Source organism: Electrona antarctica (genome assembly GCF_951216825.1).
Source record: "Electrona antarctica genome assembly, chromosome: 18".
NCBI classification, from domain to species: Eukaryota; Metazoa; Chordata; class Actinopteri; order Myctophiformes; family Myctophidae; genus Electrona; species Electrona antarctica.
The window spans coordinates 27,498,409-27,512,214 of record NC_136799.1 but is presented as its reverse complement, the minus strand read 5'-3'; the positions used below and the strand labels follow the sequence as shown (position 1 = coordinate 27,512,214).

The 13,806-nt window shown below is 47.1% G+C and overlaps 1 protein-coding gene across 5 annotated transcripts in view; it reads right to left on the bottom strand.

Moving 5' to 3' along the window:
• Window positions 1-1,144: 1,144 nt before the first annotated feature.
• Window positions 1,145-13,806, bottom strand: part of cdin1 (CDAN1 interacting nuclease 1) — a 69,273-nt gene continuing 56,611 nt past the window's right edge. For 2 of the 5 annotated variants that reach the window (XM_079527737.1, XM_079527739.1), the window contains one exon: window positions 1,145-2,348. In XM_079527737.1, the coding sequence (XP_079383863.1) occupies window positions 2,174-2,348 (175 nt within the window). In that variant the 3' untranslated portion in view covers window positions 1,145-2,173. Of the gene's footprint in view, window positions 2,349-11,453; window positions 11,577-12,779; window positions 12,839-13,806 lie in introns of those variants that run through there. The other 3 variants (XM_079527738.1, XM_079527740.1, XM_079527742.1) reach the window with 3 other exon arrangements.

The window sequence follows — 13,806 nt, the reverse complement described above, 5'->3', positions numbered from 1 at the left end:
TCTTGGAAAACAATGGCAGGAAGGCTTGAAACCTAAGAGGAACTGAATCTGCTGTTTTCCATTTTTTTCTGTCCTTATTCAACACAGAATTTTCCCCCTCTGAGTAAAATGTCTCTGTTTTTGTGTCCGAGAGGAGCCATAAACTGATGTCTAAGCATTCCACGACCAGGCAATAGGGCCTAGTTTAACTGGACACATGGGGACAGTTGTTTTGTACCACATGGAGCAGGGGGCCTGACAGAGGAAGCCACGGCCGCCTGGTGACCCCGCGCTGACCCCATCGGCCTCCTCATGGAGGGATCAAGGCCTAGATGGGAGCCGGCTAAAGGTTAGAGGTTTAAGGGTAACAAATCAAGCAACACTTTACTGGTATTTAACCCCCCTTACCCATATCTCTCCAACTCTATAGCTGGCGCACGCACGCGCGCGCAGGCACGCACACGCACAGTAAGGTATACAGGGTATATCTGCTCTGGAGGTGGGAGTGTTCCTCTCTTCAATGACTGTACATGAACAGTTCAGGTCTGGGTATGATTACATTGTAGTGAGGAGGATGAGAGGGAGAGATGCAGAGAACAGGGGTGAAGGAGAGCTTATGATGATCTAACTCCTTTTTCACTCTCTCAGCCTGAACCTGAGTGTTTCTGCAGGACAAATAGAACAGTCATGGAACCTATAGATGTAAAATATACCATCTCTCTCCACAGTGGTGGTAAAAATATTTGATTCCGTATTTCAGCTCAAATATGCTGTAATATAATAAAACATGTTACATATTACCTTCTCTGATATGATGGCAGGCCGTCTAACTTTTCCACTTACTTTGGTCTTCTTTGTAAGTGACCAGAACAAAACGTGGACCCCCAGTGCATATGTGCCTCTAAAAACATCATTCAACTTTACGTTCACTTCTGGTTCCTCTGGCCCAGCTGTGTTTCTTCCATTAGGATCTGCTCATAAAAGGGACCGGGCCGTAAACATGTGCTACAGACGACGATTGCTCGGTACCCACTCTCCGCCATCTGCTGTGGGAATCAGGTGTTTTGATGTACGTGTACCTGTACCACTTGTGTGGCTTATATAAGCAGACTTCAATTGTTTCACAGATTGTATTCATGGCAGGACATGATTCAAAATGATGAATTATTTAATATTTATTTATCCACTAAAAATATAGGCATACATACATCAGACAAGAGGACAACACTTTGAGTAGAACAGAACATAAAAACATTTAATTTACATATTATTGTAGTAAACAGTCATGGAACCAAACAGGAATGCTTCGGATTTCTCCACCGACACTGTAAGGATGTGAGTTAAATTTATCACCGACCATTAACATTTACAATCAACAAATTCTACAGCGTACGATGGAGAGGTCATTGCAGGGTCCGACCTTAATCAGAATTGGATCCTGCTCCCTCCCGCAGATTGACTGAGAGGGCACCGAGTGACGTAGGTGAGAGTCTGGCCTCCTCCGAACCCCTGAACCGCACCTCTCTTATCTGCCTACAGAACGGAGGAGGTGCAGGAGGAGGAGGAGGAGGGGGGGGAAGGGCGATGAAGGACAGGGTCTTTTGGTTTGATAAGGAAAGGCTGCTGTGTCCTGCCACTGGCCTCCTGGCCGTCCACCTCCAGCGGGCCACACAGGGGGCAGAGAGTTGACCGCGACCAGGAAACGCTCCAAAGACAGTGTTCTCACACAGGGGGGGTTGTGAACCTGACCCTAAACCACCGGCCTGGCAGAGGTACAGAAAGTGTACGTGTGTTATGTAGTGGTTGCGGAGGCGGGGTCAGGCACACAGAGACAGAGCGCAGCAGACAGAGAGGGGGAACAAGAGTGCAAGGGAGAGGGAGAGAGAGAGAATGGGAGAGGCAGGGTGAGGGAGACAGAGAGGGGGAAAAGGAGAAAAAGAGAGAATGGGAGAGGGAGGGGAGAGAGTGAGAGACAGAGACAGACACAAAAGAGGGTCAGTTGGAGTTCAGGGGAGATTTTTTTCCGCAAGTAGCCTCGTGCTGCAGGAAGGCTAAATTGTTTCCGGGTCCACATGTCCACCCCCTGCACTCCTCCTTCCTTTCTCTCATCCTCCCATCTCCCATCCTTCTCTCACACCTCACTGACCTTTATTTTTCCCATTCTCCCGCCCAGTACCACCACCACACAACTCCATTATCCATCTCCCTGCTCTGTGTTTCTGTCTGGTGCCACCCCGTCCTGACTGGAGCCGAGGCACAGAGTGACGATATCAGTGGGGAAGCAGTCTTTGAGCAGGATGCCTCTGTCTCTCTGGCAGTCCAGCTCTTCTATGAAGCCGTACCAGTAGATCACAAGGCCCGGTCCAAACCTGTATAGTAGAAAGGATACATAACAATACTGGTCAAACGCCAGTGTTTCGACTCCACCGTCATGTCAGTGTGAGAGTCCCAACAGAGGCATGCAGACTGACAGAACATTACAGAATGAGACGCAGTAAGGAACGGAGTGAGAAAAGAGATGGAAAAGAAGGGGGAGTTACTGTAAGAGTGACTGATTGATCCGCGAGAGATAAGGTCGGGCGAGGAGCATTCCTTTGATCTCTGTCCAGGAAACTTGTGCTGAATCAAACAAAAAGCCGCCAGGGAGATAAGATCTTTCTGACACACTGATATGCACTCGATCATATTACAATGGCACAGAAATAACAATATTCAAAGAAATAACAAAAGCTCCGAGCGCGGCCTCAGGAACCACTCATCGGAAGCCTCCGGCACACAACAGAGCCCACTGAGAGTTCAACAGAAAGGCTGAGGCCTAAACACCACATCCGCTGAGCTTAGCCAGTCCAGGCCAACATTAGCCAGTCCAGCAGCGTCCAGCTGTTTCATTCAGGTCCACTTTAAAAGCTAAAGCAACTTTGCCTGAGTTGGCGAGCGTCACAGCTCCCAAAGAGCTATAAATAATAATGAGTCACAGAGCGGCTGAGAAGTCAAGTTCAGACAGTATTTGAATGTAAGGTGTTTCTCCTCCGCCTCCTTTCTTACTCCTAGTCTCATCCTCTCATCCTTCTCAGCTTTTGTGTCTTACAGGCCCTATCGTATATCTGAAGGGCCGCTGAAAGTGCAGAGGCAATTAAAATTGAGTATTTTTTTCCCACTGAGGATGCGCAACGTTATTTCACTACTTCTCCTGACAAAAGCGATAAATCATCTTTCAAGCTATTTATTATGCCCCGAAGATCCGCCGGTGGCCCCCCTTTGCCTCGTATAGATCATACCTATTCTTTGAACTTTAGCTGCCATGCATAAAGACATGTCACAGTTGAACTCTTGAGAGTCGAGAGCCGCCTCGTCCCCCGCTCAGACAAAAAAAAGATTGAGGGGTTCGACCGTAAGCTGGTCCCAGACACCATCCTCAGACAGTTAACAGTGTGTTGGGGTCTCCTGAGACCCAGACAGGAAACTGTCCGAAGGGCCACGGAGAACATCAGGAAGTTCAGCCCCAAGGTAAAGTGCACCGAAAGAACTTAACTCATCATCAATCATTTCCTATTACAAAATAGTGAAATATTAAATACCCCAACACCCGCTGATACTCACATTAATAACAATTACAGGAATAGTCCTCCCCACGGTGATAGTTTATGACCTTATCCTAAATAATCAGATGTATAACCTTTGAACCTTTACAAGAAATCTTAACATCAACAACCAATACTACTGCTGGAATCGGTTGTCATGACATCGCCACCTACATGCGCGTGCACTGTGCCGTGTGCGCACACACATTTCTTTCCCTTTCCACTGAGCCTCGAGGCAGTACTTGTGCTAGTACATACATATGTGCGCAGAAACAGACAGACACATGCATGAGAATACACACACACACACACACACACACACACACACACACACACTCTCTCCCTCCAACAGGCCCTTAAAGCAATACATGCTCCCGCACCCCGATCTGCATTCCGTGTTTTACAGTGTGTGATTTACGGTGCTGTATCTATGAGCGAACGGGCCAAAGCTAACAGCCCCGGAGAAAGCCCACAGATGCACACTGCAAGTTCACCACAATGTCACACACATAGCTCAGCCTCTCAGCACTACACAGGGCTCAGGCCCCCTTTCTCTCGCTCTCTCATCATCATCACAGCCCAGGTCCACCACTGCACATGGCCGCCAACTCTTAATATGGAAATGTTATGGAAACAAAACCTAAACATTTACATTAGATGACTTTAGAAAAGGGGTTATGCTCCTCTTTATATTCTGCCGACTGCCGCTATGCTTCTACGTATTCCCCCGCGTTGTGGATGGGAGTGGGGATGGTGCGGTGAGCAAGAGGAGGGCGAGGTGCGGGTGGGGTGGGTGCTGTGGGGGGGGGGGGGGGGGGGGGTAGCAGAGAGGGGAGAGGCAACCTTCTGAAAAGGTTAAAACTGTACATCAACAGATAAGGCGGCGGTGTACGATACATCATGTCCCAGGCCTGTCAGGGGAGGCCAGGCACAAATTGAAACAAGCAAAATTATAAACACAGGGGAGCAATGTCACCAAGGCCTCTCCATACCGTAAAGAAAATAAATGGACTATGAATCCGACTCAGAATTAATACAAGTCAATACCACGGGGACCTTGAGGTAAAATCACAGAGACAGGGCTAGAAACAATAACACCGGTTCTGATGGGGGTGGGTGAAAAGGTAGGGAAAGGTCAGGGGGTCAAGGCTGAGTATGATGACTGCGGCATGAGATTCACAAGAAAAAGTTCTAAGCGGCATCCAGGCACGATCAGCGGAGAGAGTAAATATAAATATACGGGGGAGGCCCCTTTATATACTTCCTCGAAAGTTACAAGGGCTGACGCGGTGATTGGAGGCTTGAGTTTGAGTTTGTAGTGCTAATTGTGGCTTATTATGTGGGCTGGATCCTCTTAACCTGGTGCGTGCTTATTATACGCAGCGCTTCAGAGTACAAGTCAGCCATCTTCCAATAAACACCTAACCGTGTAACGAGTTGGTGAAATTGTTTGTGAAATGGAGCTAATTTCGGGTAAGGGGGACGCTTGACGAGCCTGGGCGACGCGTGGACCGCTGCTGCCAAGGCTTACTGTCGTTAGTGTTAACGAGCGGGTGGTGGTTGCTTTTTAAAGCAGGTGCCGGGTAGCTAACAACGGCAGCTTAATGAGAGCAAGGCACTGTGGAACAAAAACCCTCAGATGGAGACGAGAGTGTTATTAGTGCTGCCTGCGTGCACACACATGCACATACAGTACACAGTCTCACACACACACACACACGCACACGCACACGCACACAAGACTAAGTGTACGTTGTATTTTAAGTGCTTAAATACAGGCAAACAGTCTCACAGGCACAAATGCAATGGAAGAAGGAAAAAGAGAGAGTATTCTACCAAAACATAAATTGCAAACGAGAAAAATAAAGATTTAAACATTTCAAAACGTCATTAATTGGTTTCAATCTCTATAATTCTTTAAAGCGCTGAGCATCATTCCTGAATGGTCGAATATCATGGTCTAAAATGGCCTGCATTTAACATTCCTACAGAACGGAGATCAAGGCTAATTGCATTTGTCACGTTTGGTGAGAAAGTCTAGAAAACTGGAGGCCGAACAATTCTGTCAAAATACATTACGCAACATGACAAATTATCAATAAAATCCAGACGAATTTACTTGCGACTTTGACACACTCTCACCTCATACTGCATACCACGTAGGGCAATTTTAAACAAACGCCCCTGCAGTGATTTAGATAGCGTAAGCCTCCACATGGTGGTGAACCCGGCAGCTCTGAGGTCTCCCCACAAAGACCTCTTTGTTTTGTGCGTCCATACGTCAGGCCACAAGGTAGGTAGACCGGTAAAGGCGCTGCCAAACATTAGTTTTAGCCTGTCATTTCTTTACTTTCTCTCCACTGAAATACTGGTCTGGAACCTGTTTTGACGTCCCGCAAGTCATCTGATTTATCCTTGGTTGTGGGCCATGGTTTGCGCCGGAAATAGCCGATCTACAATTTCACAACACGCGGTGAGCTAAGCTTGTAGATCTGCTATTTTACTAGTGTTCGACACCTGCGTGCCACAAAGTATAAATCGACATCAGAATCCACAGAAGTGGAGGTGGGGGTGGCAGGTAGGCATGCTGTGAGGATGCATAGAAGGAAGGAAGAAAGAAAGTGTGTGTGTGTGTGGGAGGGGAGGGCAGGCATGCAGTAGTACAGCAAAAGACAGAGAGTGTGTATGGGTTTTGGTGAGAAATGGCCCGGTCCTTGCTGTCACAACAGTGGTCAGTCCTGGCTATAGGCGGCTGATTAATAGGGGTTTATTTATAGGGTGTGAAGTAGGTAGTGGATAACTGTGTTTGTGTGTGTAGGGGGGCCAGCGATCCAGTGCCTGCACACCAGGTGACAGGGTCCTCTGTGGTGTCACTATAAGTCTGTCTGCACATCCAGCCTCGCTGCATGGCCCCGGCAGCTGCAGTAGTTGCTGGAAGCCTAGGTCAGACAGACGGATGATAAAGACAGCCCTGATAACACGGGCCGCCACGCACACAAACAGGATATTTAAAGGCTTGTTCTGCCCGGAGGGGTGGCCTCCAACGGGGAGGTAAATAAGCCCTTGCTACATACTGAACATCCTACTGTCCATAAATAACGCACTGTGAATGGGAAGAGTCAGTCGCCCAAAGACAAGTTATTAACTATGAATAGCACGCACGCCACTAGGCCCCTGCCCTAACCCCCCCCCCCCCCCGCTGTCCCCCCCCGCTGCCCCCCACCCCTTCACCTCTTTACAGCGGAGGAAAGGTTCAATTCCACGCAGGTATCTAAAGCAAAAACACAAGGTGGACCTGATAGCAGATGATCTGCACACTAAATGAGTTGCCCGAGCGTACGTGAGCACCATCATTAAGAGGGAATGGAGGGCTATAAAGAATAAAACATCTTCTGCCAGGTATAATTCTCCCCGACGGCTTTATGTGTTCTGTCAGTGTGGTTTGGAAATGGGACGTGGCTTGTGGATTGTGGCTCGTCTTCGTTTGTGACTGCTGTAGGTACCGGAGGAGCTTACAGCACACAATGAAACCCTCAGTGTTCATTTAACTCACAGAGTCTGCAAATATAACCAAACGGCCATGTAAGGGTCCATTTGGTTAGAGTACACTCTAGGACAGGGGTGGGCAACTGGCGGCCCGGGGGCCACATGCGGCCCCCACCTTCACTTAATGTGGCCCTCAGGTTAATGTCAGAATACTGATATAATATTGGTTTCAGCTGTTTACAATTCCACAACATGCAAACATGACCCGCTTTAATTACTTCAGTCTAAATTAGTAGCTCAATGCTTCAACACTCGTATAATTAAAGGCATTTGATTTCAATTCGAATATAGCAAAAATAGCCGATCTACAAGCTCAAAACGTGTCGCAGCGCGACGCGTTTTGAGCTTGTAGATCGGATATTTTTGCTACGACTAATATATGGCCCTCTGGAGTGAGTGTGGAAATATAGTGGCCCTCTCCATCGTCAAAGTTGCCCACCCCTGCTCTAGGAGTTACAACACTAAGGATTTGACTGCATACGTGTGTGTGTGTGTGTGTGTGTGTGTGTGTGTGTGTGTGTGTGTGTGTGTGTCTGCATGAATGGCGTAATGTTGCCAGGCTTGACATAAGGGAGTGCGAGTGTGTGTAATAATGTGAGTACTAGGGGTGTGAGCAGGTCAAGTTGAGGGAGTGTGTTGTGAGTTTATGTGCATTCATTGTAGTAGGAGGTAATTTACGCCCACCCACCACTAAGGGACGCCGGTTCAATCTATAACCCTGGGGGTAGCACCTTGTGTGCTGTGACCGGTGACCAAGCATACAGGTATATGCTACATATACAGGTATATACACATACCGGTACATTCATACAGTATATTCTATACATGCATATAACTATGATGTAAAATTCTCCATTCATTGTCAATGGGAATTTAATGTTTGTGTAGGACGAAGTTTCCTATATTCACTAAAAGCTGAATATAGGAGGGACTAGCGCCCCTCAAAAACATTACAATAATTCAAAATTAATTTAATTATAGCACATTAAACAATTCCTCATTTGGCTGGGGACCCCCTAAGTACGCCTGGGGATCCCCAGACCACTTCAGTAGTAAACACTGTGTGGAACAGTAGATTCCTCAAACAGCTCCTCATGACAGTCTTCTTCTTCTAGCACCCCTTAGCCTATATCTCTCCAGGAACCTTCATCCTCCAATCCCCCTAACACTCTCCCAGCACTATCAGCCGTCACAACCCTGACGCCTTCTGAAAACCTGGGACACTCTATCTCCCCCTGGCATATTATCACATTCTCTGCCCTCACGGCCAGCCATGACCTCCTATGACCTCCACCACCTTCTCACAATTAGCTACAATCTTATCACGCACCACGCACTGTCCTACAGACTCTAATCTGTTACGAGAAGCTGAATTGATAATCCGTTTAACACACCAAGTTGTGAATGAGTTCAAATTATATCTAAAAGCTAAATATTTAATTTACATTTGTGGGGGTTCTTTCTGTGAGACAAAAGCCTACAAAGTCACAGAAAAAAGAAAGAAAAAAAAGAAGTTGAAAACACCATTTGGATTGGATTAGGGTCAGAATGTTCCAAAATCAAGCGTCCCTCAAATTCTGTACCCGAAGGGGAGGAGTTAATGAATGTTTGGCACTTGTTATATCCCTAGATCTACGGTGTCACGGTCAAACGCACTCTGACACAGTCGGAGCTCTTGCGGATGAGACGCAAACCCAAACAAGGTGTGGTCTGGCCACGGGCTCGTCTGTTTGGGGTTCAGGACTGTAATTTTGGTCCCAACAGCACCAAGGATACCATATACAAGAAAAACAAGCCGTCACAGACAACTTCATGATCCCCTTTTGACAAAACAGAACAATACACAATTCTGGTGGTTTGGAATTATAGGACAGCACAGACCTCAGCTCCCACAAACCCCTCCGACTAAGACTTATGAGTCTGGTTTATACAACCTTTCACTGTACTGTCTCTATATTATTCTTTCTCTAAACCTTGTTTGGTTCTCTCTCTTAAAGTCTACATTTCTAGTGTTAATCCTCCTCACTTTCTTCATTTCATGCTCTCTCTGCATTGCAGTAGGCTTAACAGTCTGGCAGTCAGCATGCATGCCCATGTGAAGCTTCCATCTCGGATATCAGTTCCCCATCCCTCGATAATGGCCCTCTACATCACTAGAATGGACTGACCTCTTCAATTATGACACACTGAGTGGGTATTCATTAAGCCTTGATGCTGATGCTCTTAGATTGAATTGTATTATGGCTGTAGCCACAAATGGTATCCTCTACTGATATACCATGGAGTTGGACCAGGGTCACCTTACAATTACATATGTGATTAAAAGTGTTAACTGTGTTAATGTGTTATGCGTGTAAATCCCTTTCTAATAAACCTATTGGGTATAATGTTTTGTGAAAGACTTAAATGTTTTTATATTTTCTTCTCAGAGGCTCTCACTTTTTTCAGAAAATGATTATTACTCTCCCAAACCAACACTGGCCCTAGCACTAGTTTGGAGATGTATTCAGAAAGCCCCTCTGGCCTTTGATAAATCCCCATGTCTGTAAGCTCTGCTCTGAGACAGGAAGCTCCCTGTGGTGGTGGTGGTTGTGTGTGTGTGTGTGTGCGAGCGGAGGGTGTAGGCTGCGGGCTGGGTAGGTATGGTTGTGTGTGTGTGTGTGTGTGTGTGTGTGTGCGAGCGGAGGGTGTAGGCTGGGGGCTGGGTAGGTATGGGGGTCTGCAGACAGAGAGGATCGCAGCGTCGGGGGGATACACGCTCCTTTAACCTGTTATTGTGAACTCCCAGCAGCCCTAGCCGATAATTACCTCCCATCTCTGGGGAAACTCAGTCAAAGGCAGGCGAAGGAACGGCCATTTTGTTGTCTGCCGCCGTGCCTCGATCGAGCGCTAGTCCACAGCCCCGGCCCTAATCCCTGCCCTTATCCCAGTCGGCTAATGTGTTTTCAATTTGGGATGATCCCCCACTACGGCCACAGCCCTAATCAACAACAGTTTGGACTGTAACCCTATCTGCCTTAGTAGGGGTTAGTTTGGCTGGCCTGGGCGCCTGCAAACTGATGTGTCCAGCAGAGAAATGGTGTGTGTGAGTGTGTGTGTTATATGATGTTTATATATGAGGTCATCGGATGTGTGCATGTGATATGCGTTTGTGTGTCTTTCCCATCTTGCTAATCTATGGAGATAAACATATAAACATCCAGTGTTGACCACACACACACACACACACACACACACACACACACACACACACACACACACACACACACACACACACACACACACACACACACACACACACACACACACACACACACACACACACACACACACACACACACACACAGTATATACAGGCAAGCACTAATTTGATTAGAAGAAGTTGCACACCTTTGACTTAAAAAACTAAACGACACACACGCAGGGTGGATCTACCAAAACAGCTACCGCATGTTTTGGAAACACATTTTAGGGACCTCCATTATCACTGAAGACAGCATGCTAATATATGCCAAGTTATGCTAATAATTCAAATAAAATGAAAATCTGCTAAGGATATCTCAAGCTGTGGCAACTGTACAACATGTACACATTACCTACAGTATGCATTTTTGGTGCACATTGCCACCACTCCAAGACTCTTCCATATTGCTGTACATGGGAACTTCAATTCCATCAACACAATATGCCATTTGTATTAATGCTCAATCCCTCTGTGAGAAGGTTTAACTTTTCTCCTCCTTCACTGGAGGCTGAATCAATACTAGGGCATGGAGAGGCAGGTGTGAATGTTTGTTGTCTAAGGCCTTCTGGCCTCTGCATCTATGAGACGAACCCAGGCCCAAAATTAGAGTGCGGCCTCTAATGTCTCCCTGGGAGAAAAAGGGGGTCTGGCTTTCGTCCAAGTCAGCACCTTTGGAAGTGCAGTCGCGTTACCACCACTAAATCAACATGTCAGCACCCAGCCCTCTGAACTTCTCCACCCAGACTCTATTGCTTACAACTACTTCACACACCTAATGAATCGGCGCAAAAGGCTGGGGTGTCTGCTAAAATGAAAATGGAAAGAGATATGGGAAGAAAAGAGATGGGGAAAAATATAGTACATGTTCTTCTTGGCTCTGTTGTTTTGGTCCAACATTTGAGACCAAACAGTGAGACAGAGTCAGAGTTTCAACTTGGACAGAGAGTTGCCATGACTAAAACTAAACCATGCCAAGTTATGGTATCCCAGCCATCAACCTTGGCCTCTGGTTCTGAAATGGAACTGTCCCAGTTTAGCGTGGGGGGTGGGTGGGCATTTAGAGATGGACGCAGGCGAAGGGCCACAGAAAGCGCTGTGCTTACTCGGCAGTTTGTTTACATTCCTGAGGGTAATTTTAGCCCCCGGGGGGGACCAGGGCAAGGGGGGGCGACATGTCGTTGGGGCTTGTCAGCGGTTGACCGACCAGGCTGGTGTGTTGGCGGCACCTGGATATGTGGGTGGTACATGAGAACACACACACACACACACACACACACACACACACACACACACACACACACACACACACACACACACACACACACACACACACACACACACACACACACACACACACACACACACACACACACACACACACACACACACACACACACACACACTAAATGTTTATTACATTTTAGCAGATAAAATATAGTACAATTAATTAAAAACAAATAGTATAATTAATTCATTTTTGGCAAAAATAGCAGATATAGAAGCTCGCAACCTGAGCTTGTAGATCGGTTATTTTTAGCAAAGAGACTGTGTAGACGGAAAAATGCGATCCAAGTGCGGTTGTTAACTCAGGTCCGTTGCACTAAGAACAGAGGGTTTAAGTGGTTAAACTGGAGCCTGAGGGCGAGTTAGTCTGGAGCTGATGAGGAGGATGGCTAGAGCTCTTCTCCTTAACAGAACAGTGGGTAGTGCATGCTACTAGTGTGCATGTGGGACAGGCCTACCGCAGAGCTCTTCTCCTTAACAGAACAGTGGGTAGTGCATGCTACTAGTGTGCATGTGGGACAGGCTAGAGCTCTTCTCCTTAACAGAACAGTGGGTAGTGCATGCTACTAGTGTGCATGTGGGACAGGCCTACCGCAGAGCTCTTCTCCTTAACAGAACAGTGGGTAGTGCATACTACTAGTGTGCATGTGGGACAGGCCTTCTCCTTAACAGAACAGTGGGTAGTGCATACTACTAGTGTGCATGTGGGACAGGCCTTCTCCTTAACAGAACAGTGGGTAGTGCATACTACTAGTGTGCATGTGGGACAGGCCTTCTCCTTAACAGAACAGTGGGTAGTGCATACTACTAGTGTGCATGTGGGACAGGCCTTAACAGAACAGTGGGTAGTGCATACTACTAGTGTGCATGTGGGACAGGCCTTAACAGAACAGTGGGTAGTGCATACTACTAGTGTGCATGTGGGACAGGCCTTAACAGAACAGTGGGTAGTGCATACTACTAGTGTGCATGTGGGACAGGCCTTAACAGAACAGTGGGTAGTGCATACTACTAGTGTGCATGTGGGACAGGCCTTAACAGAACAGTGGGTAGTGCATACTACTAGTGTGCATGTGGGACAGGCCTACCGCAGAGCAGAACAGTGGGTAGTGCATACTACTAGTGTGCATGTGGGACAGGCCTACCGCAGAGCAGACATTAGCGCTGGTCCATGCAGGATACCCCCTGTGTTTTCTCTGATGATCTGGGGTGCAAATCAAATTTCATTGTAGTTTTAAAAAATTTGCTATGCAAACAAAACAATGATCCACTCAAGCCCTCAGCGAGAGCTTCTGTGTGTGTCCTTTTATTACTCACAGCCCCTGACCAGAAGGCAAGTATCTGTGTGCGTGCGCGCACTGCCGCACGCGTGTTTGTGACAGGGAGGGAGGGATGGAGAAAGATCTATCGATCTATATATATATATATCTATTATATATCTATATATCTATATATATATAATTTTCTTTTTTAATATAATAATTTATAATATTTTAATTATTATTATTTACATTGAGACTCCTCGGGGTCCCGTCCCGTCTCCCAGGTACGCCCCGGCAGCCGGGGTCAAGGCCGGGGCTGGCCGGGGTCCACCTGTTAGACGCTTAGCTTAGTAGTGACTAGCTCTAGTTTCAAGGTGACTTTCTGCGGCGTCGCTCGCCAAAATAATCGGTGGTTTATTTTTATTTCGGCATCAGCGTTCGGTTAGCATTCGACTTTTAGCCGGCCGTGGTGTGCTCCCAGGAGAACGGTCCGGGGATGGGGGTTGCAACGCCCAAGCCTCCCGCTCACTCCATCTCGCGCCAGCCGGAAAACGAGCACTCATTTCTGACTGATTTTCCACATGTACTGTAACTTTATACAGTATACATAGACACACTAGAGGTTCAGGGTCCTCACACCTACGTTGCACTGCCGATTCGACTGATATGCCCCATATGGGCATGCCAATATATGGAGCTGACTGATTCGTTTGTGCCTGATGCCATGACGACACATTGAGGTTAGACAACACACTCCATATTTGGGCATAGCTGCATTGGGAACTCCTTATATGGTTATTGCTGAGTCATGGTGACGTGACTACGGAGTGACATGAGTCAGGTCCGCCAGCCAACCCGTCCTTTCTCAAGACAATTTTAATATGGGACGGACACACACACACACACACAC